General features: G+C 38.0%; 1 protein-coding gene across 3 annotated transcripts in view; it reads right to left on the bottom strand.

Moving 5' to 3' along the window:
- The window catches only part of UIMC1 (ubiquitin interaction motif containing 1), a 120,777-nt gene that overhangs the window by 59,622 nt on the left and 36,139 nt on the right, over nt 1-25,016 (bottom strand). The window contains exons 3-6 of one of the 3 annotated variants that reach the window (XM_058724208.1): nt 23,152-23,236; nt 4,560-4,684; nt 3,704-3,803; nt 2,655-3,394 (exon numbers count right to left, since the gene is read on the bottom strand). In XM_058724208.1, coding sequence (XP_058580191.1) covers nt 2,655-3,394; nt 3,704-3,803; nt 4,560-4,684; nt 23,152-23,236 — 1,050 coding nt within the window. The remainder of the gene's footprint in view (nt 1-2,654; nt 3,395-3,703; nt 3,804-4,559; nt 4,685-23,151; nt 23,237-25,016) is intronic. The other 2 variants (XM_058724213.1, XM_058724216.1) reach the window with 2 other exon arrangements.

Genomic DNA, 25,016 nt, shown 5'->3' on the forward strand with positions numbered 1-25,016 from the left:
CCAAAGGTGGACACTCAACCAACTGAGCCACCCAGGCACTCTGAGATAAAGTCTTCTTTTTTAATTAAACTAGCTTGATTTGATAGCTTGTGGCCAAATAGTACTTACTATATATAGTATTTGGTGGCCAGGTTCAGGGAAGTTAGAGAACTTCAGTCTTTATAGTGCCCACATCATCCTTGAGCTGGTACTCATACACTGCTGTTCCAAAGTCACTGCTTTCAAACCTTAGAACTTGACAAAAGGCTACGTTCTACAACTCTAGTCCTTGGGATTTTGAATTTTTTTTTTTCAACGTTTTTTATTTATTTTTGGGACAGAGAGAGACAAAGCATGAACGGGGGAGGGGCAGAGAGAGAGGGAGACACAGAATCAGAAACAGGCTTCAGGCTCCGAGCCATCAGCCCAGAGCCTGACGCGGGGCTCGAACTCACGGACCGTGAGATCGTGACCTGGCTGAAGTCGGACGCTTAACCGACTGCGCCACCCAGGTGCCCCTAGTCCCTGGGATTTTGAAGCTAACAACTTGAATTACAATCAATCAGTCAACAAATACAATAAATAAATGTTCATTTATAGAGCTAATTTATTCTCTTAAGGGGAAGTATCTCTGAATTACAAAGAACTAACAAACAAACATGTTATCACAAGCACAATCTAACTTTCCTTTGGAAAAGAGGTAAGTCACTAGAAGAATTGTTAAGAAAAATACTTTCCCTTCCCTTACAGCAATCTTGCCAGAATGTGGATGAAGAAGGCTGCTGAGGAAGAATGATTCCCATAGGTACCCTCAATGAATGCTGTTCTGGTCCCTTAGAGAGAACTACCATTTACTGAGTGCCTATAATCTCCTAAGCATCATACTAGACATTTTACATAATTCACCTTAATCATTAAAACTACTGTAAGACATGAATTACTATTCTCATTTTACAGATGTAAAACTGAGATTCACAAAGGTTAAATAGCTTGCTCAAAGATATACAGTTACTAAAACACGAAAGTCAAAATTCAAACTGCAAATCCATGTTCTCTACACTATGCTGTGAAATTTCTCATAGCTAAAAAATCATTTCTTGAACTCTTATCATAAGAGACAGAATAGGATAACAGCAAAACAAAACCAAAAACTGAGAGCCCAAAAATAAAAATAGTAACAAACAGCATACGCATAGAAAAGAATACTCCAAATTTAAACTTTCGGTTTATACATTATAATTATATATTGTGTATAATACATAACTATGTATATTATAATTATATGATTGCTTTTATAATATCTAGAGAAAAAAATAGAATATAAGCTTTGATATATAATACAATCTAGATATATCAGAAAAAAAACTGAAAAGGCAACCTAAATGTTCCCAAATAGGCGATTGTTTTTGGTAAATTATAGAAAACCACCACAAGCAAAATAAAAAATATACCATCATGTGGGGGGGAAATAAACTGGAAAACTACCCTTCCTATTAAAAAGGACCACTTCCTCTAATATGTAAAGGGTGACTACAAAACAAGAAAAAAACTGTTGAAAAAGAAAAATGCCCATAAAATCTAAACAGCCAGAAGAGGAAATATAAATGGGTTTCAACTGCACACACAATAAAAGAAAAGCAATTTAAGACTGTATTGAGATAGTATATTTCATTCCTCAGATTGGCAAAGATCAAAAAGTCCTAATAGTACTGATTTGGTATGGTTATAGGGAAGCTGGTACTCATACACTGCTGTGAGTGTAAATTTATACATCTATGGAAGGCAATTTGGCAGTAGCTAACAAAACTGTAAATGCATATATCCTTTGACCCACCAATTATATCTACAAGAAATTATGCAAATATCTCCCATGTGGATGGAACATCTTCATACAAGAGTAATCAATGCAATAGTGTTTGTAAAATATCAGAAACCTAAAAGTCAACCAATAGGGGCACTGGATAAAATTCATCCATACACAGTGTATTACACATCCAAAATAAGGAAGAAGTTCCTTATGTACAATTACGGAACAATCTCAGAAATATTTCAATGAAAAAAGCAAGGTGCAGAATAATGTGTAGAGTATGGAAAAAGAGTATGTATACTCATTTGCTGGTACTACATAAAATATCTTAGAAGAATACACTGGAAGCTAGCAATATAGGTTGACTTGAGGGAAGGGACCTAGTTGGCTGGGGAAGGAGATAAGTGACAGACTTTTCATTGACTTATTTTTGAATTCTGGGCCATGTGAATATTATTATCTATTCAAAAACTTAACTTTTTAGAAATAATAAAATTTTAAAACACAAAGTATAAATTATGACACATCCATATAATAATGTTTTCAAATACACTTAATGAATCAGAAAAGATTTAAGATAAACTATTAAGTGGGGAAAAGAAATAAAGCTTATACACAAGAGTCTTCATTTTGTTGAAAAATTTAAAAATAACATGTTAAAATGCACAGAAATGATGATTGCCTCTTGGCGCTGAGATTATGGATAATTTTTTTTCTTCCTTACACTCTCCCGTACTTTCCTAATTTTCCATAGTGAGCATGTGTTACTTTAAAATCAGGAAAAAAGACCACAAAAAGAACAAATAGCTATAATTCTTGTTTAACTTGTGAATAAATCATCCTTAATCACAGCATCACTGACCCTTACCTGACCATGACTGGTTGTTGGTTCTTCCTCCAACAAAAGTTTCTCTTTCAAGCTTTTAATTGGGCTTTCTTGGAAATCCTTGGTTTTTGAGTGCCAGACAGATGCCCTAGACTCCTGCCTCTCCTCTTTGTCTTCATCTCCCATATCTTCTGAGATGTCTTCATTTTTTTCACTAGCCTGATCTCCTTGGCCACATTCATTCTGGATCAGAGAAGGAGGTCTAGGTAACACTGGTTCCCCAAACCCTTTTTTTTTAAAGAGCTGACTCTGAGCCATTTTTAGGCTCTTCTGATAAACCTCCAACTGGCAGAGAATGACCTTGGTATATTGGTTAGGGTCTACTCCAGCAGGGCAAAATGGAATACCCCAGAAGTAGTGCACAGTGCCCCCAACATCGAGACCTTTGGCATCTGCTTGGGTAAGCAGACAGTGCCTAGATGTGTCCCCCCTACCCTGGGCAGCTTTGTGAAAAGCACAACCCCTCCCAGTACTTTCCTGTGGCTTCCCACACTGTGTGTGCTCAGCCAAGTGGCCAATACATCTGTCAAAACATTTAACGTTCTCATTCTCAAACACTGGCTGGCTTGACTGATCCCAGCTTCCTGAGCTGCCAAAGACCGGCTCCTCTTCAGTGTTTTCAGTGTGGTCCCAAGGCTCCTCTCTTTCCTCAGCCTCGTTTCCCTGACTGATATGTGAGCCTTTAAACAGTGATGGAGGTACCAGCTGCCATATGCCTGTAGGTATTTGAGAAAAAGTAGGGCTAAGGACAAACTGTTCTTCATTAAGAGGGCTTGGTAAGTTATCACTTACCAAGAATTACATAATGTGGGTAAAAGGCTCTTCTTTGTGTTTAACCAAATGTTGACTTCCTTGGAGATAAAAGTATGCTGGATATTAGTGAGATCTCAACTACTTTCAGATTTAACCTCTTTAATACCACACCAAAGGGATTTGGGGCATTTCTGTATATCTACTCTCAGCATGAGATCCCTGTGATATAGTTATACTTGATGAGTGGGAGGAGTCAGAACAGGGAGACATGCCTTCAGTGGTCCCAGAGTCTGTGGTTTTCTCTTGGTGGGACTGTGAAGATGGTCCAGTTGCCAGAGGTCGAGATTTGGTAGCAGAAGCATCAGAAGGCCGGCAACTCTGAAACAAGTGATCCCACACCAGACCAGGTTTATTATTAAAATAGCTTATACATGAAGGGTCACAGGAAGGACAAAATGGGGAGGCCACTGTCCCTAAGAGATTCTCCTTTCCAAAATGCAGATGCTCAATTCAAATGACTTCTACAATGTGTACTGAATGCCTACTATGTGCAAAATGCTATACTAGATCACTATACTACACCCTTTTCTAATACAGAGACATGTATGACATAAAGGATGGCTCAGGACCTCCTACTGGCAAATAACCTTCACATTTAAAATAATTTCAACTATACATATTCAAATCACAATTTAACATTATTTGAAAAAATTTTAATTGCTCATTCTTTCTTTCCATAACTCACTTCTAGTTTCTCATTGCCTTTGCTCTCCCCAAAAAACAGGGGAAGTAAGCACCTCATCTTGCTTCCTTTTGGTTTCTTGGGACTTAGTAACTCTTTTCGGAAGCTGCCAACTACTATGATCCTCTTAAACCATATACTGAAAATCTTGTGGGGTGGAAGAAAACTCTTTCATTTAAATTAACAAAACACTTCAAATTGGATTCACCAACAATTCAACAAACACTTTAAAATTATTATGGGAAATATTTGTTAGTTGAAAACCTTATGAACTACTACAGCGAGTTCCTAATGCAACTGTAATACTGCAGAAGTAAAAAACAAAAAACAAAAACAACAAAAAATAAACTTCTGATCAACCCTCACAAACTTTTCGAACATAGCATATTTACATTCAGGCTTTCTGCAATGGCTTTCCTCAAGAGTTCCTCTTCTTCCTCCTCTTGGCTGTTCATCTCCCTAGCTTCCTGCTCACTCATTTTGAGAGCCAGAGCAAACTGTTCTTCTTCTGTCATTTCTGTAAGAGGATAAGACAAAAAGAGGAGAGGAACAGCACAAACACTGAATAAGCATGGAAGCAAGAAAACAAAATTATTAAACTTTTCGAGTGAAAACACTACAGACCATTTAGTACAATTTCATAATCTTATAAATGAGGGGGGATGCCTGGGTGGCTCAGTCAGTTAAGTGTCTGACTTCAGCTCAGGTCACGATCTCATGGTCTGTGAGTTCGAGCTCCACGTTCAGCTCTGTGCTGACAGCTCAGAGCCTGGAGCCTGCTTCGGAGTGTCTCCCTCTCTCTCTGCCCCTCCCCCACTCACACTCTGTCTCTCCCTGTCTCTCAAAATTGAATGTTAAAAAAATTAAAAAAAAAAAAATCTTATAAATGAGGAAAGACCTAACGTAAGGTATTGGCCAAGAAAAATAGCAGTTGTTTCAGTAAAAATCCTGGGTTAACTAGACTGTAAACTCCCATAAAGGCAGCGTTTTTGCCTACTTTGTTCACTGTTGCATAAAAGAGTGCCTGGCACCTGACAGAAACTCAACAAATATTTGGTAAATGAATGAAAAAATTAAAAAAACTGGCTCCCATTCCAGGACTTTTTGCTACATATCACATTGCTTTGTGCTCAACACTCAACCAGAAGAATTTTATTCTTCAAAATCCTCTGATTTACCCAGTAGAAAAGAACATCCCTAGTGACCAGAATGTGATCTCCAAACACAATTTCCCATTAAAAGCAACTAGGGTATCTTTGAGAAAGGTACCATGGCTGATATAAAAGTACAGTGGCTGATTCCAAGTCTGGAGCAAGAAACGTAAAAAAAAAAAAATTAGCTAGAATATCTGTTGCGAGCAAGGTATCTATCAGACGTTACTAGGGTCATATCAAAAGAACTTAATAGCCAACTTTTAAGTTGGCCAAAACTGAACAATTGGCCAAAAAGTGAACTGGAAAATCAGTAAGAATAATGAATGCAATGAACTAAGATATTAAATGTGTTTAAATCTATGAGTTCATAATGACACTCAGAAAATAAGGCATCAATTCTAACCAAATTATAGAATTAACACAATCCCAATCAAAATCCCAACAAGCTTGATTAATGGAACATAATACAAAATTCAGAAATAGATGCACACATTGATTTTCGACAAGAACAAGTTTTTCTTTTTTAATTTTTTTTTTTAACATTTATTTTTGAGACCGAGAGAAACAGAGCATGAACAGGGGAGGGGCAGAGAGAGAGGGAGACACAGAATCTGAAACAGGCTCCAGGCTCCAAGCTGTCAGCACAGAGCCCGACTCAGGACTCGAACTCACGGACCGTGAGATCATGACCTGAGCCGAAGTCGGACACTCATCTGAGCCACCCAGGCCCCCCAAGAACAGGTTTTTCAACAAACAGTGCTAGAACAACTGTATATCCATGAAAAAAATTATCCTCAGCTCTGACCTCATACTATATACAAAAATTAACTCAAAATGGATCACACAACTAAATATAAAAGCTAAAACTATAAAAATTCTAGAAGAAAACCTAAGTGAAAATCTTTGTAATCTTGGGGTAGTCAAAGATTGCTTATACAAGACCCAGAAAGAAAAAAGCATACAAGAAAAAAATGGACCTAATAAAAATTTAAATCTTAAGAATAAAAAGGTAAGCCACAAAATGGGAGCACATATTCACAACACACACACACACACACACACACACACACACACACACACAATCTGATAGGGGTGTCTGGGTAGCTAAGTTGGCTGAGCATCCAACTCTTGATTTCTGCTCAGGTCATCATCTCACAGTCATGAGATCCAGCCCCACGTCAAGCTCTGCACTGAGCACGGAGCCTGCTTACGATCCTCTCTCTCTCTCTCTTTCCCCCTGCCCCTCTCCCCCACTCATGCACTTTCCCTCTCTCTAAAATAAAAAAAAAGAAAATAAATAAATAAAATCTGATAAAGAACTTACATCCAAAATATACAAAAAATTCCTACAATTTAATAAAACAAGCAATCTAAGTTTTAAAATAATAAGCAAGGATTCTAAACAGATACTTCAGAAAGGAAAATACTGGAATGACCAATAAGCACACGAAAAAATCATTAGTCATCAGGAAAATGCAAATTAAAATGCAAATTAACATGCTACTAGAATAGCTAAAGTGAAAAAATTCCTATCAAAATCACTAAATCATTTAAAAATTTTTGATTACATCATTTATGTTCAATTTAAGAGAAACAAGAACCATATAATGCACAACAAATCTGAGATCTTTGTAATACTGTTTTTCAAAACACCCTATTCCCTAAAGGTTCTGGAGACATGAGGCTTTGCTACATTAACTGAAGTATTCTCCAGATTCTGCCCTCTTGCTACACCATTAGAACAAGAACTTTAATATAGTAACATAGTATGATTCTGTTTTCTAATATACAGGAACTCTAGAGGCAGACTGCCTGAGTTTAAATCTTGATTTTACTTCTTTAGTGTCTAGATTTCAGTACCTTACTTATCCTGTATACCTGGACACTGGTGCTGGTCTTTGATAATCTCCCTCCCTACTTTTACTTTGCTTCTTTTAATCTGCTGTGGACATGCATGTAGAGTAAATATACTCCTGACTTTAGGGATTGTCAGATAAATACCATGATTCCGTAATACTTGTTTTAGGTCGCACATACATAAACTTGAGGTAATAATATTTAAGGCTGTTATGAGAATTAATTTAATACATGTAGAAAGCTTAGAATAGTACTTGGCACATAGCAAGTATCCAATAACTGTTAATTATTATTAATTAATAATGAAATAATGCATTGTCATTATATATTATTTAAAGAAATCCAAAACTTCAATTCAGATCATCAGTCATTTTACATATATTTTACTGACAGCATACAACCACATAACTTGACAAAGCCACCATTACATATTTAATTTAACCACAATCAGAATTAGTTACTGTCTTTCACTAGTACCATCTCTTATTTTCACACAGCAACCATGATCTGAGACTAAAATCCAAGAAGCATCACTGTTGACTAGGATTCATTTTACCTGACCTCTCACCTATATAAGAATCCAACCACTAGGGGCGCCTGGGTGGCGCAGTCGGTTAAGCGTCCGACTTCAGCCAGGTCACGATCTCGCGGTCCGTGAGTTCGAGCCCCGCGTCAGGCTCTGGGCTGATGGCTCGGAGCCTGGAGCCTGTTTCCGATTCTGTGTCTCCCTCTCTCTCTGCCCCTCCCCCGTTCATGCTCTGTCTCTCTCTGTCCCAAAAATAAATAAAAAATGTTGAAAAAAAAAAAAAAAAAAAAAAGAATCCAACCACTAGAAGAAAGGGAAAAACAAACTTTTTCCTGGAAGCATACACCTTTAAGGAAAATATCAGCAACTGTCAACCTTAGAATCTCCAAATGAATGGACTTGCCCAGATTATCAAATGATTCTGCTAAGCTAAACACACAGTAATGCACAATTTGTATAAAGCTGATTATGCTGATCATAATTTATGATGATTAACATCTCCCAACATTCAGGTTAGCCTCCCACTGAGACATACAAACAGGCTGTTAACGATCCAGATCACAAATTTAGATACATCAAGAGAACCTGTGTAATTTGGGGGTATTTGAAATGGCTGAAAGGAAACATTTCATATAAAAGAAAATAAATCATTTTCGCACCCAAATCTTTTCCTAAGAACTTTCTTTTCCAAAACAGATATAGCTCTGTACTGTAGTGAGGCTGATATACCTATATATTGCTAGTTACAGTGTAAATGTGTAAAATACTTTTGAAAGGCACCATGTAACCCCTATAGATGTGCATTCTCAAACAAAGTGATATGACTTCTAGGAAATGACCCTAGGCAGTCACTGAAGAGACGCAGAATACACAAAAAGATGTCCATGACACTAGCATCTATAAGAGCACTGACTTAAAAACAGACAATGGTTAGGTAAACTATGGCATGTTACATGTTTTCACTCATATGTGGATTCTGAGAAACTCAACAGAAGACCAGGGGTAGGGGAAAGGGGGAAAAAAAGTTACAGACAGGGAAGGAGGCAAACCATAAGAGACTCTTAAATACTGAGAACAAACTGAGGGTTGATGAGGGGTGGGGGGAGGGGAAAGTGGGTGATGGGCATTGAAGAGGGCACCTGTTGGGATAAGCAATTGGTGTTGTATGGAAACCAATTTGACAATAAATTTCAGAAAGGAAGGAAGGAAGGAAGGAAGGAAGGAAGGAAGGAAGGAAGGAAGGAAGGAAGGAAGGAAGGAAGAAAAAGAAAGAAAGAAAGAAAGAAAGAAAGAAAGAAAGAAAGAAAGAAAGAAAGAAAGAAAGAAAGAAGAAAGAAAATAATAAAAACTATGGCATGTTAACTCAAGAGACTCAGATGTTGTTATCAAAATGCTAATTGCAAAGGGGCGCCTGGGTGGCGCAGTCGGTTAAGCGTCCGACTTCAGCCAGGTCACGATCTCGCGGTCCGTGAGTTCGAGCTCCGCGTCAGGCTCTGGGCTGATGGCTCGGAGCCTGGAGCCTGTTTCCGATTCTGTGTCTCCCTCTCTCTCTGCCCCTCCCCCGTTCATGCTCTGTCTCTCTCTGTCCCAAAAATAAATTAAAAATGTTGAAAAAAAAAATGCTAATTGCAAAGACATACAAAAATGATAAACTGTACAAAAGTCAAATGAAAAACTATAATGGAGAAAACACAACCAACTTCTGGTTCCACATGTAAGGAGCTTAAAAGTTGCCACTCTGTCCTAACAAGAAGTGAAAATCTCTTCAGAGATTAAAAAATCAACAACTCTTCTTTGATCCATGAGGGAAGAACACAGGGCAAACAACTGCCCCCAAGATAAAGAGATGGAGAGGGGAATACAGGGAGTCATGGTTTATCAGAGCAAGAGATTCAACAGCAGAAACCGCCACAGAAACCAGTGCCAGGGTAGAAAACTATAAACCATAATTGACAAATTACTGGAGGCTCAGTGCATAGAAGTCTGAATGTTTAAAAACTCCACAGGAACTCCATCATAGCAACCACCCCACCCCAAAGTTTGTGAACTTTACCTCCAAGGGCTCAACTAGGTTCTCACAATAAAAATAGCAGAAATTTCATCTTGAGCATCCAACAGACGGAGAGAAAAAGGAAATAATTTGAAATATGTCAGAGTACTCCCTTCTTTTTAAGAAGGTCTGCCCTAGGTCAAACTAGTTAACCAGAGCCTACAATGACAGGGTATTATCAGTGTCTGACCTGTAAGAAGGGAAAGTACAAAATTCCAACCTTCTCTAGCCATCTTGTCCCACATAAAGGAAGTGAGGGGAGAAAAACCGACAAATACTTACGAAGTTCACAGTACAGAGGCACAGATTCACTGACAGAGACCTAACCACAGAACTATAGAATACTTTCCCATGGGGCACTTGCATGGCTCAGTCAGTTAAGCATATGACTCTTGATTTCGCCTTAGGTCATGATCTCACTGCGAATTCATGAGTTTGAGCCCCGCATCGGGATCTGCGCTGACAGTGTAGTGGGATTCTCTCTCCCTCTCTCTCTGCCTTTCCCCTGCTCACACTCTCTCTCTCAACATAAATCAATAACGTTTAAAAAAAAAAAAGATTATAGAATACTTTCCCTACTTCCACACCTTACCAACATGTTATCAAAAACCCATTCATAACTATTTCTTTCTACCCAGTACATCATGTCCAGCTATCAAGTAGAAATTACAGGGGCGCCTGGGTGGCTCAGTCAGTTGAGCATCCAACTCTTGATTCTGGCTCAGGTCATGATCCCAGAGTCATGAGATCAAGCACCACGTGAGGCTCTGCACTGAGCATGGAGCCTGCTTAAGATTCTCTCTCTCTCCCCGCCACCCCTTGCCCCTCTCCCGCACGTGTGCTCTCTCTCCAAAATTAAAAAAAAAAAAACAAAAAAAAAACCTAATTAAAGAAGTGTTTATATACAAGGCATAATAAAAGGCATAAAAACACAACTTGAAGAGACAGAGTAACAATTAGAACCAGACATGGCAGAGATACTAGAATTATCAGACTGGGAATTTCAAACAACTACGATTAATATACTAAGCAATCTTAGTACAGACCCCTTAGTATATTTAGAGAGCATGCAAGTAGAAAGCATGCAAGGACAGATGGACAACATAAATAAAGAGATGAAAATCCTAAGAAAGAACCAAAAAAAAATCCTAGAGATCAAAAACACTATAACAGTGGCACCTGAGTGGCTCAGTCAGTTAAGCATCAAACTCTTGATTTCAGCTCAGGTCATGATCTCAGAGTTGTGAGATCAAGCCCCGTGTCAGGCTCCACGCTGGGTGTGGAGCCTGCTCAAGATTCTCCCTCTCTTTCCTTCTTCTTCTACCCACCTCCCAACCCCCGCTGTGTGCATGCATGCTCTCTCTCTCTCAAAAACAACAACAAAACACTAAGAGAAATGAAGAATGCCTTTGATGGGCTTATTAGCAGCCTGAATATAACTAAGCATACATCAGAGAAATCTCCAATACTATAAAGAGAACAAAGACTGAAAAGAATAAAATAGAATATATCCAAGAACTGTGGGACAATAACAAAAGGAGTAATAAACACATAATGGAATTACCATAAGGAGAAGAAAGGAAGGAAGGAAGGAAGGAAGGAAGGAAGGAAGGAAGGAAGGAAGGAAGGAAGAAAGAAGCAAAAGAAACATGTGAAACAGAAATGACTCAATTTCCCCAAAGTAACGTCAGATACCAAAACACAGATCTAAGCTCACCCCCCCCCCCCGCCACGCGCGCGCGCGCGCACACACACACACCCACACACACACACACACACAACCCACCCTACACCTAGGCATATCATTTTCAAACTATAGAAAATCTAAGATAAAGAAAAAATCCTGAAGGAAGCCAAAGGGAGAAAAAAAACCTTACCTATACAGAAATAAAGATAAGAATTACACCTAATTTCTCAGAAACCATGCAAGCAAAAAGAGAATAGAGTAAAACACTTAAGTGTTGAGGGGAAAAGCCACCTATACACAATTCCGTACCCTGTAAATTATTCTTCAAAAGTGAAGGAGAAATAGAGACTTTCTCGGACAAACAAAAATGGAAGGAATTTGTTGACAGTAGACCTGCCTTGCAAGAAACGTTCAAAGAAGTTCCTCAAACATAGGTCAGAAACTCATATACATATACACAAAGTAAGAGTATCAAAGAAGGAATAAATGAAGGTAACATAAAAACTTTTATTTTTCGGGGTGCCTGGGTGGCTCAGTCGGTTGAGCCGCCGACTTCGGCTCAGGGCATGATCTCGCGGTCCGTGGGTTCGAGCCCCGCGACAGCTCAGAGCCTGGAGCCTGTTTCGTATTCTGTGTCTGCCTCTCTCTGACCCTCCTCCGTTCATGCTCTGTCTCTCTCTGTCTCAAAAATAAATAAGCGTTAAAAAAAAAACTTTTGGGGCGCCTGGGTGGCGCAGTCGGTTGGGCGTCCGACTTCAGCCAGGTCACGATCTCGCGGTCCGTGAGTTCGAGCCCCGCGTCAGGCTCTGGGCTGATGGCTCGGAGCCTGGAGCCTGTTTCCGATTCTGTGTCTCCCTCTCTCTCTGCCGCTCCCCCGTTCATGCTCTGTCTCTCTCTGTCCCAAAAATAAATAAGGAACGTTGAAAAAAAAAAAAAAAAAAAAAAAAAACTTTTATTTTTCTTATTCTTAATCTAACAGAAAACAGTTTCTTCAAAACGCTAATAGTAATAATGTATTTGACTATGTATGCTTACATATTTTTATATATGCTTCTATATTTGTGAAATAAATAACAACAATGATAACAAGGAATAAGAAGAATTAGCATAATTTTGTTATTATAAAGTACACACAATACTCATGAAGCATTACAGTGTTACTTGGTTTTATTTAAAACTTTTTAATTAATTTATTTTGAGAGACACACAGGCAGAGCAAGTGGGGAAGGGGCAGAGAGAGAGGGAGAGAGAGAATCCCAAGAAGGCTCTGTGCTGTCAGCACCGAGCCCAACATGGGGCTCAAACTCACAACCTGGGATCATGACCTGAGCAGAAACCAAAAGGCAATAGCTTAATCGACTGAGCCACCCAGGTGATCCATTTGTTTTATTTTAAATGTTTATTTATTGGGGCGCTTGGGTGGCTCAGTCACTTAAGTGTCCAACTTAGGCTCAGGTCATGATCTCACAGTTCCTGAGTTCAAGCCTGCTGACTGCTAAGAGCCTGGAGTCCACTTCAGATTCTGTGTCTCCCTCTCTCCTGCCCCTCCCCTACTCACACTCTGTCTCTGTCTCTCAAAAAAATTAAATTAAATGTTTATTTTTGAGTGAGCGAGCACGCACACACAAGCAGGGGAGGAACAGAGGGAGAGAGGGAGAGGGGGACAGAGGGACAGAGAGAGAGAGGGAGGGAGAGAGACAGAGAGAGAAAGAGAGAGAGAGAGAGAAAGAGAGAGAGAGAGAGGGACCCAAGCAAGCTCCATGCTCAGCTCAAAGCCAGAGTCAAGGCTCAATCTCAGGACCTTGAGATCACAACAGCAATATCAAGACCTGAACCAATATCAAGAGCCGGACGTTCAACCAACTGAGCCACCCAGGTGCCCACATTACAGTGTTATTTGAAAATGGACTTGTTTTAGTTGTAAATGTATATGGCAAACTCCAGAGCAATCACTGAAAACTGTAAAAAAAAAAAAACAAAAAAAAACGGGGGGAGGGGGGAGCACCTGGGTGGCTCAGTCAGTTGAGCATCTATCTGACTCTTGATTTCAGTTCAGGTCATGATCCCAGGGTCATGGGATCAAGACCCACCTTACTGAGTTCACTGGTGCCTACTTGAGATTCTCTCTCCTTCTCCCTCTGCCCTCTCCTCTGCTCACGCTCTCTCTGTCTCTCTCTCTAAAACAAATAAATAAAAATATAAAAAAAGAAAATAACTGAAATGTTAAGGAGAGAAAATTGAATAAGATGCTCAGTTAAAACCACAAAAGGCAGAAACAAAGTAGAAGACAAAAATGGGAATGAAGAAGAGGAGCAAATACAGAAAACAGTAACAAATAAGACAGACCTTAATCCAGCTACAAAATAATCACATGGGGATGTCTAGCTGGCTCAACTGGAGGAACATGTGACTCTTGATCTAGGGGTTGAGTTCAAGCCTCACACTGGGTGTAGAGATTACTTAAATAAGTAAAATTTTTTTAAATAATCAATTAATCACCTTGAATGCCAAGGACTAAATGTACGAACTAAAAGAGATTGTCAGAGTGGATCAAAAAGCAACTGCAAACTACGTTATCTACAAGTAACCCGCTTTTTTTTTTAAAGATTTTAAGTAATCTCCACACCAAATGTGGGGCTCAAACTCACAACCTCAAGATCGAGAGTCACATGCTCCACTGACTGAACAGTGGCCAAAAAAACCCACTTTAAATATAAAGACAGCTAGAGATTAAAAGTGAATAGATGGTACAGCATAGGGAATATAGTCAATAATATTGTAATAATGTTGTATGGTAACAGATGGTGACTACACTTATTGCAATAAGCACTGAGTGATGTAAAGAATTATTGAATCAATATGTAACACACTTAAAACTAATATAACATTGTATGTTTATTATACTTCAATAAACAAAACAAACAACAAAATGAAGCATAAAAATCATATGATCATCTCAAAAGAGGCAGAAAAAGCACTTGACAAAATTCAATACCCATTCATGATAAAAACTCACAACAAAGTGAGTTTAGAGAAAAAATATCTCAACATAATAAAAATAACAAATTAAGAAAAACCATATGTGAAAAAGTAAATGGAAAAATTTACCATAATAACACTAATCAAAAGAAAATAGGAGTAATTACATTAACTTCAGTAAGAGCAGACTTCAGAGCAAGGAAAAGTTATCAGGTATAAGAAGGGTATTACATAGTGATAAAGAGGTTAATTCTTCAGGACAACATAACAATCCTCAACATGTAAATGCCTAACAATAATGTCACTATGTGAGGCAAAAACTGATAGAACTGCAAGGAGAAATACAGGAATCCACTATCGTATTTTTTTTTTCAACGTTTTTTTTTTTCAACTTTTTTTTTTTTTTTTTTTTTTGGGGGGGGGACAGAGAGAGACAGAGCATGAACGGGGGAGGGGCAGAGAGAGAGGGAGACACAGAATCGGAAACAGGCTCCAGGCTCCGAGCCATCAGCCCAGAGCCCGACGCGGGGCTCGAACTCACGGACCGCGAGATCGTGACCTGGCTGAAGTCGGACGCTTAACCGACTGCGCCACCCAGGCGCCCCATCATATTTTAAAACTTCAACATCCCTCTATCAGAAATGGACTGATTCAGCAGGCAGAAAAGCAGGAAGGATATAATTGAACTTAACACCATTGGACATAATTGAGCCTATAGATTATTTCAACCAATAATAAGAATATATACACCCTTTTCAAGCTCACATATTTCTGAGCCATAAAACATACCTTAACAAATTTAAATAAAAATCAGGCAACATCTGCTCTCAGATTACAATGAAATTAAACTACATATCTCTAACAGAAATATAACTAGAAAATCTAAAAACTCATGGAGATTAAACAACACACTTTTGAGTGTGTGTGTGTGTGTGTGTGTGTGAGAGAGAGAGAGAGAGAGAGAGAGAGAGGGAGAACATGAGCAGAGGAGGGGCAGAGAGAGGAAGAGAGAGAGAATCCCAAGCAGACTCCGCACTGTGGCTCAACAGATTAAGCATCAAACTTCGGCTCAGGTCACAATCTCACTATTTGTGAGTTCGAGCCCGGCATTGGGCTCTGCACTAACAGTGTGGAGCTTGCTTGGGATTCTCTCTCTCTCTATCCCTTTCTCCCTGCTTCTACCCAACCCTCTCTGTCTCAAAATAAATAAACAAACTTAAAAAACACACACAATGAGATACTACTATACACCTATTAGAATGACCAAATTCTGGAATGCTGAAAACACCAAATGCTGGTAAGGGTATGGAGCAATAGGAACTCTCATTCACTGATCATGGGAATGCAAAATGGTACAGCCACTCTGGAAGACAGTTTGGCGATTTCTTACAAAACTAAACATACTCTTACTATACAATCCAACAATCAGACTCCTTGGTTATTTACCCAGAAGAGATGAACATAAATGCACACAGATATTTATAGAAGCTTTATTCTTAATTGTTAAAACTTGGAAGCAATCAAAATGACCTTCAGTAGGTGAATGAATAAACAATGCTATATTCAGACAATGAAATATTATTCAGCAAATAAAAAGAAATGATCTACCAAAGCATGAAAAGACACAGAAGAACCTTAAATGTGTATTACTAAGTGAAAGAAGCCAACCTGAAAAGACTTCATACTGTATGAAGGCTTATATGACATTCTGGAAAAGGCAAAACTATGGAGACAGTAAAATGACCAGTGACTCCAAGAGACTGGCAGCAGGAGGAATGAATAGGGAGGGCACAAAGGATTTTTAGGGCAGTGAAAATGTATGATATCATGACAGATACATGTCATTACATATTTGTCAAAATTCACAGAATGTACAACACCAAAAGTGAACCCAAGGTAAACTATGGACTTCAGGTGATTATAATATGTCAAAGTATGTTCATCAATTGTAACGCTTCCCTCTGATGGAGGCAGCTATACATGCATGAGATCAAGGGGTAAATGGAAAATCACTGTACCTGCCCCTCAATTTGCTGTGAACCTAACACTGCTCTAAAAAAATAGTCTTAATAAAACAAAATTGAGAATTTTCAAAAACTGATAAAAGACTACAAATCACAGATCCAAAAAGAATATTTAAAAAATATATATTCCAGGAGTGCCTGGGTGGCTCAGTCAGTTAAGTATCCAACTCTTGATCTCAGCTCAGGTTTTGATCTCAGGGTTGTGAGTTCAAGCCCCACATTGGGCTGCGTGCTGGGCGTGAAGCCTACACACACACTACATTGAAGGCAGTCACCAAAAAAAAAAAAAAAAAAAAACCAGGTTACGTACAAAAGAACAAAGGTAAGAATTCTCATCACCTTCTCACCAAAACCCTGCAGCCAGAAGACAACACAGTGCCATTCTGAAAATGCTGGAAAAAAAAATAAGTGTCAAACCACAATTCTATAAACAAGGGAAACATTCTTCAAAAATGAATAAGATTCAATATACACTTTCAGTAACAGGGAGAAATAGGCAGAACATCAACAAGGAAATAGAAAATTTAAACAAAACTATAACCCAACTAGACCAAACAAAGATCTATTTAACACTCCAGCCAACTAGGCCAAACAGGTATCTACAGAACACTACTCCCCCTGATGGCAGAGTATCCATTTTCCTTAAGTGTATATAGAATATTTTCCATACATCATATGATAGCAATAGAACAGGCCTCAATAAATATACAAGGATAAAAAACATACAAAGTATGTTTTCCAACTACAGTGAGTGAAATTAGTGATAACAGAAAGAAGAAATCTGGGAAACTGACAAATACACAGAATAAAACAAAACACCCTAAACTAACCAATGGGTCAAAGAAGAAACCAAAAAGGTAGTAGAAAATATTTTGGGGGGCACACAGCTGGCTCAGGTAGTAGAGCATATGACTTTTTTTCCTCTTTATTTATTTATTTTGAGAGACTGAGCAAGTGCACACATGCAAGAGCAAGGGAGAGGCAGAGAGAGAGAGGGAGAGACGATCCCAAGCAGGCTCTACACTGTCAGCGCAAAGCCTGATGCGGGGTTTGATCTCACAAACCATGAGATCATGATCTGAGACGAATCAAGAGTTAGAATCAACTGAATGAGCCACCCAGGCACCCAGCAACTCTTGATCTCAGGGTTGTGGGTTCGAACCCCACATTGGGTATAGAGATTATTTAAAAATAAAATCTCTTAAAAAAAAAAAGAAAATACTTTGAGATGAATGAAAATAAAGTATGTCTTCAAAACTTATAGAATGCAGCTAAAGGAGTACTTAGGAAATTTACAGCTGTCTAATGCCTATATTAAAAAAGAAAGATCTTGAATCAATAACCTAAACTTCTACCTTAAGACCCAGGGGAAAAAAAGAGAAAACTAAACCTAAAAGAATACAGAAGAAATCAATAGAAAATAGAAAAACAGGAAGGTTGATAAAAAGAATAATTTTTGAAAACAACAAAATTGACAAACTTTGAGTTAGATTGAGCAGGGGAGGAAAAAAGAAGACTCAAACAACTAAAAGCAGGACTGACAGTGGAGACATTCCTAACAATCTTAAAAACATAAAAATAAAAAGGACTATAATGGAATACTATGAGAAAAACTGTACATCAATAAATTTGCTAACTTAGAGGAAACACAAATTCCTAAGACAAACTACCAAAACTGACTCAAGAAGTTACAGAAAAAACCTGAATAAAACTACAATAGGTAAGAGACTGAATCGGTAATCAAAACCTATCCACAAAAAAAGGCCCAGGTCCAGATGGCTTCACTGGTGAATTCTGCCAGTTAAAGAAAAATTAACACCAACTCTTCCAAAAATTAAAGGAGAAACCAAAATGCAACTCATTCCCTGAGGCCAATATTAGCCTCACACCAAATCCACACAAACACATGACCAGAAAACTACAGACTGGTATCTCTTACGAAATGTAGATGCAATAAATTCTCATCATAATACCAGCAAAACAAATCCAGCATCATATAAAAGTATTCTACACCATGACAAAGGAGACTTTATCCAAGGAATGCAAAGTTAGTTTAACGTAAGAAAATCAATTAGTATACCAAATCAACAAAGTTTTTAAAACATAAAACCCATGGGAATGCAAACTGGTGCAGCCACTCTGGAAAACAGTATGGAGGTTTCTCAAAAAATTAAAAATAGAACTACCCTATGACCCAGCAATTGCACTAGTAGGTATTTATCCAGGGATACAGGTATGCTATTCCGATGGGGCACATGCACCCCAATGTTTACGGCAGCGCTATCAACAATAGCCACAGTATGGAAAGAGCCCAAATGTCCATCGATGGATGAATGATAAAGGTGCTGTATATATATATACACACACACAATGGAGTATTACTCGGCAATCAAAAAGAATGAAATCTTGCCATTTGCAACTACATGGATGCAACTAGAGGGTATTATGCTAAGTGAAATTAGTCAGAGAAAGACAAATATCATACGACTTCATTCATATGAGGAATTTAAGATACAAAACAGATGAACGTAAGGGAAGGGAAGCAAAACTAATATAAAAACAGGGAGGGGGACAAAACACAACAGACTCTTAAATATGGAGAACCAACAGAGGGTTGCTGGAGGGGTTGTGGGAGGGAGGATGGGCTAAATGGGTAAGGGGCATTAAGGAATCTACTCCTGAAATCATTGTTGCACTATATGCTAACTTGGATGTAAATTAAAAAAAAAAAAAAGGGCAGGAAAAAAAAAAGATAAAACCCAAATAATCATTTTAACAGACACAGAAAAAACATTTGACAAAATTCAACACCTCTTTCATGATAAAAACATTTTTTAATTTTTTTAATTTTTAAATTTTTACATAGTATGTTTTATGTGACTTTTATACTTAAAAAATTTAATGAGCAAAGGATATGAAGACTTTTCTCCAAAGAAAATGTACAAATGGCCAACAAACACATGAAGAGATGATCGACATCATTAGTCATTAGAGAAATGTAAATCAAAAACCACAATGAGATCATTTCATACCCACTGGGGTGTCTATAATTTAAAAAATAAATAAAAAGGAAAAGAAGTGTTGGCAAGTATGTGAAGGAATTAGAACACTCATACAATACAAGGAGGTACTGTATGATGAATGAATTTTATGGTACAGGAGTTATATCTCAATAAAGTAGTTACCATAAAAATGAAGAAATAAAGACTTTCTCAAACAAAAGCAGAGAATTGATTGGCAACCAGTCTACATTACAAAAAGTGATTAAAAAAAAAAAGCTTTCCAGCAGAAAGAAAATGAAACTGCACAGAAATTGGGATCTACACAAAGAAATAAACAGCCCTTGAGATAGCACAAATAAACGAAAGTATGGAATTCTTTACTTTTTATTTCCATTACTCTACAAGATAATTAACTATCTAAAACAAAGTATCATCATATTGTGTGTTATATGCAAAACTAAAATGTATGGCAAAAATAACACAAAGTAGGGTAGACAAAAACTGGGAATGTACTGTAGTCTACACTACACATGAAACAACATAACATTATTTGAAGGTGACTGTAATTAAATGTATGTACTATAGACTCTAGCGCAACCACTAAATTTTTTTTGAAAGAGAGAGTGCAAGCAGGGGAGAGGAGCAAAGGGGCAGAGAAAGAGAAAGCGAAAAAGAGAGAAAGTCTCAAGCAAGCTCCATGCCAGCACAAAGCCCAATGTGGAGCTCGTTCCCACGACCCTAGGATCACTACCCAAGCAGAAATCAAGAGTCAGATGCTCAACCAACTGAGCCACCCAAGTGCCTCAACCACTAAGTATTTTTTAAAAGAGATATAAAAAAAAAAAAAAACAGTAGTAGAAATAAAATGGAACCAAATACAAAAAAAAAAAAAAAAAAAGTTCAGTTAAGCATCTGACTTCAGCTCAGGTTATAATCTCACAGTTCCTGAATTCAAACCCTACACTGGGCTCTGTGTTGACAACTCAGAGCTTAGAGCGTGCTTCAGATTCTGTGTGTGTGTGTGTGTGTGTGTGTGTGTGTGTGTGTGTGTGTGTCTGCCCCTCCCCTGCTCATGCTCTGTCACTCTCTCTCTCAAAAATAGACATCAAAAATTTTTTTTTCATAAAAACAAAGAAAAAGAAAAAAGACAAAGAACAGCTGGAACAAATGGCTCTCAAATGACAGACTTTAATTCAGTAACATCAATAATTACATTAAATGTAAATGTGAAAGACAATTAAAAAACAGGGGGCGCCTGGGTGGCTCAGTCAGTTAAGCATCCGACTGGCTCAGGTCATGATCTCATGGTTCATGGTTCGAGCCCCACGTTCAGCTCTGTGCTGACAGCTCCAAGCCTGGAGCCTGCTTCCGATTCTCTGTTTCCCTCTCTCTCTGGCCCTCCCCTGCTCATGCTCTGTCTCACTCTCTCTCTCAAAAATAAATAAACATTAAAAAAAAAAAAAAAAAGACAACTAAAAGACAAAAGTTGTCAAAATACATTAAAAAGATAAAAAGGATTGTCAGACCAGATAAAAAAACATAACACAACCAAATAAAAAAATAAAACCCAATTTGATTGTAAAGATCCAGAATAACCAAACAGGCAACTATCAACAGTCCACCAATGATGACATAAATTTAACTATCAATTGATAAAGATTATCACATCCCAAAAAATAACTATTATCAATTTTCAATACTGAAAATAACTTGAGTACATTCAACAGATCTAACCTAGTGACAAGCTACCTCTAGACATAATGGAATGATTTCACAACAATGAACTGTGTGTGGTCAATTTTACAAGGCTAAGAATTCTACCTTAAATCACTGAAATTCAAATTAACAGTGAAATAAAGCCTTGTTTATTTTCAATCAACCTTTGTAATAATTTCAACTAGTTTTCATATCTTTAGAAAAATTCACTGAAATGAACACTTCACATCACATTAAAATGACAAAAATAATAATGAAGTAACTTTACAAAGCAAAATCTACAACGAAAAAATTTTTGTGATACTGTGACCTACACTAATAAATATATGTTTGACCTTTGTTCCCTGGCACAGCGCTCCTAAAACCCTTGGAATTTCCTGAGTGAAAAGAACAATAAAGGCATCTTCTGTTATTCATAACAATCCCTTTCAACCATACCTGAGTTTATGTTAATGCATTTACTTTGGGAAAGCCTCTCAGGATGCAGGAACCAACCAGGGGATTAGAGGACTGAAACTTTCATCCCTGTCCCCTAGCCTTGAGAGAAGGGAGAGGGGCTGGCTGGAGGCTGAACCAATCAGCAAAGGCCAATTATTTAATCACTCATGCCTGCATAATGAAGCTTCCATAAAAATCTGTAAACTACAGGGTCTGGAGAGCTTCTAGGTTAGTGAAGATACTGGAAAGGTGACACACCTGGAAAGGACGTGCAAGCTCTGCAGCCCTTCCCTCATATCTTGCCCTATACACCTCTGCCATCTACCTGTTCCTGCACTACATCCCTTATAATAAACCAGTCATCTGATAGGTAAACAGTTTCGCTGAGTACTGTGAGCCATTCTAGCAAATTAATCAAACCCGAGGAGGGGGTCAAATGAACCACTTTATAGCCAGTCAGGCATATGCATAGGTAACGACATGGACTTGCAGTTGCCATCAAAAGTGAAGGCAGACCTGTGGGATCTGACACTATCTCCAGGCAGGCAGTGTCAGAATTGGTTAAACTGGGATACCAGACAGGGTCTGACTGAGAACTAGAGAACTGTTTGGTGTGGGGGAAAACCCCCAACACGTGTGATGACCACAGTGAAGTGTTAAGAGTAGAGAAGACACAGAAGAATTTCTCCCTTACAATTTTAATGAATGTTAACAGGAAAGCCCACAGGCCCAAAATGCCATCACTTGTGCCAGGCCAAGTCACCAAACTGGGGCTTAATATCTAATCTAACTGTAGTTTCAACTTCCCCCATTAATGTAAGTCTTAACCTGTAAATCAGGAATATTCTGATTAAGTACCAATGAGATAATCTATCACATAAACTCTCTCCATCCCCCAAAGGAAAATGACATAATCTACCTAATTAGACCCCTGTCCTTCCCAGTAAGAGAAAGTGATCTTGCCTGAAACAATCCTTTTTTTTTTTTTTTGCTATTAATTTTCTTGCCCCACCCTCCTTCCTATAAAAAGCTTCCATTTCAAACAGCTCCTCAGAGCATCCCTCTACTTGCCAGATGGAATGTTGCCTGATTCATGAATCATTTAATAAGCCAATCAGATCTTCAAATTTACTTGGTTGAATTTTGTTTAACATGATAAAAATAGTACCATTATAATAGGTACCATTATTTGAGCCACTGTTATATCTGTATTTTATTGGTAAGAAAAAACAGCTAGAAAAAAAAAGAAAGAAAGAAAACAGAGGTAGTCTGAAAGTACTAATTTGCCTAAAGACTATATACTAAGGGCTGAAACAAGGATTCAAATCCAAGTATGCCTAACTCTGAAGTTCACATTTTTAATTTGAACCCTCTACGCATAAGTCAACTGTGTAAGCTATAGGTAACAGTGAATCCTAAAAATTTCAAAAGAATCCAGAATAAATAGGCACATACATCCTTAATCTGACAAACCTCTTCCTAATGAAGAAACTAGTATCAATTCTATGCTGCAATTTTCAAAGTATTCTCAACACAAAAATGAAAACATACGTGCAATTTTTCTTTTAGCCAAACACTTTGTTCTATTTGACTGTTTTGTCTTCATTTTCTGCAATCCATTCTCTTCCTTTGGTTCCTGTTGCAAAATAAGAAATATCATCAGAATGGCTACGATTACAAGTAGTACTCTTTCCACATCTTCTACAACTAATAGAGGCCAATGAACCTCTGCAGAATCAGTGGCTATTGTAAATGTTCACAGAAAACATCAGAAATAGATCCCTTATGGTACAAAAAAGAAAACATGTAAATCTGAAACAAAAATCATAAAAACTGAAAGACATAATATATTGACACTATCATGTGTCAAATGGACACTCATGTAAATATCTGCATAACACCATTAAACATGCACTAAAGTACAGGGAAAGTTTGATTCAGATTTAAAAATGAGTATGATTAAAGTCAGTGTGTACTCATTTATTTTAAATTAGTACCTAAAAACCAACAGAGCAGGGCACCTGGGTGGCTCAGTTGGTTAAGTAAAACTCTTGGTTTGAACTCATGTCATAATTTCAGTTTGTGGCTTCGAGCCCCAAGTCAGGCTCCAGGCTGGCAGTGCAAAGCTTGCTTAGGATTCTCTTTCTCTCTCCTCCTCTCTCTGACCCTCCCGTCTACTCACACACTCTGTCTCTCAAAATAAACAGATAAACTAAAAAAAAAAAAAAAAAAAAAGCAATAGAGCTGGGGAAAACTATGTTACATAATTATTAAGAAAAGTACTAATTTTCTTTATATATAAAGAGCTCTTACAATCAACAAAAAGACCAATACTTAACCTCCTCCCTTACTTTTTTAAAAATTTTTTTTGTGGGGCGCCTGGGTGGCTCAGTCAGTTAAGCATCCAACTTCGGCTCAGGTCACGATCTCACGGTCCATGAGTTCGAGGCCCGCATCAGGCTCTGGGTTGACAGTTCAGAGCCTGGAGCCTGCTTCTGATTCTGTGTCTCCCTCCCTCTCTGCCCCTCCCCCGTTCATGCTCTGTCTCTCTCTGTCTCAAAAATAAATAAACGTTAAAAAAAAAAAACCTAAAAAAAAAAAAACAGTAATAAATAAATAAATAAATAAAATAAAATTTTTTTTGTTTATTTTTGAGAGGAAGAGGGGCAGAGAGAGAGGGAGACACAGAATCTGAAGCAGGCTCCAGGCTCTGAGCTGTCAGCACAGAGCCCGACGCAGAACTTGAACCCACAAACTGAGATCATGACCTCAGCTGAAGTCAGACTCCTAACTAACTGAGCCACCCAGGAGCCCCTCCTCCCTTACTTTTAAACATAGGGAACAAACAGAGGGTTGCTGGAGGGGTTTTGGGAGGGGGGATAGGCTAAGTGAGTAAGGAGCATTAAGGAATCTACTCCTGAAATCACTGTTGTACTATATGCTAACTAACTTGGATGTAAATTTAAAGATAAAAAATAAATAAAAAATAACCTCTGCCTTTAGCAAAACACATAATATAACTCATAAGGAAAAATACACAAGGGGCTCGTAAGTATATGAAAAGATGCTTGACCTCACTTTGAACATCTAAATCAAAATAATTACATACTTTTTTAAACCTATATTAATAGTAAAAGAAAATGTGTTATACATCACTTTATGTGGGGAAACAGGTACTCTTATGCTAGATGGGATAAGATGGGTGGAATATGGTTAGAAGGTAAATTGGCAATAACCTCTGAAATCATAAATGTACAAACTCTTTGTCCACCAATATACTTCTAGCAATTTATACTACAGATACACTCACACATAAGCACAAAGATGTGTGCACAATAATGCTGAGAGTAGAATATTCTGTCACTGTAAAACCTGAATCAATGCTACTGAAAACATGATCTACAGATGAGCACACT

Source organism: Neofelis nebulosa, chromosome 1 (genome assembly GCF_028018385.1).
Source record: "Neofelis nebulosa isolate mNeoNeb1 chromosome 1, mNeoNeb1.pri, whole genome shotgun sequence".
NCBI lineage: Eukaryota > Metazoa > Chordata > Mammalia > Carnivora > Felidae > Neofelis > Neofelis nebulosa.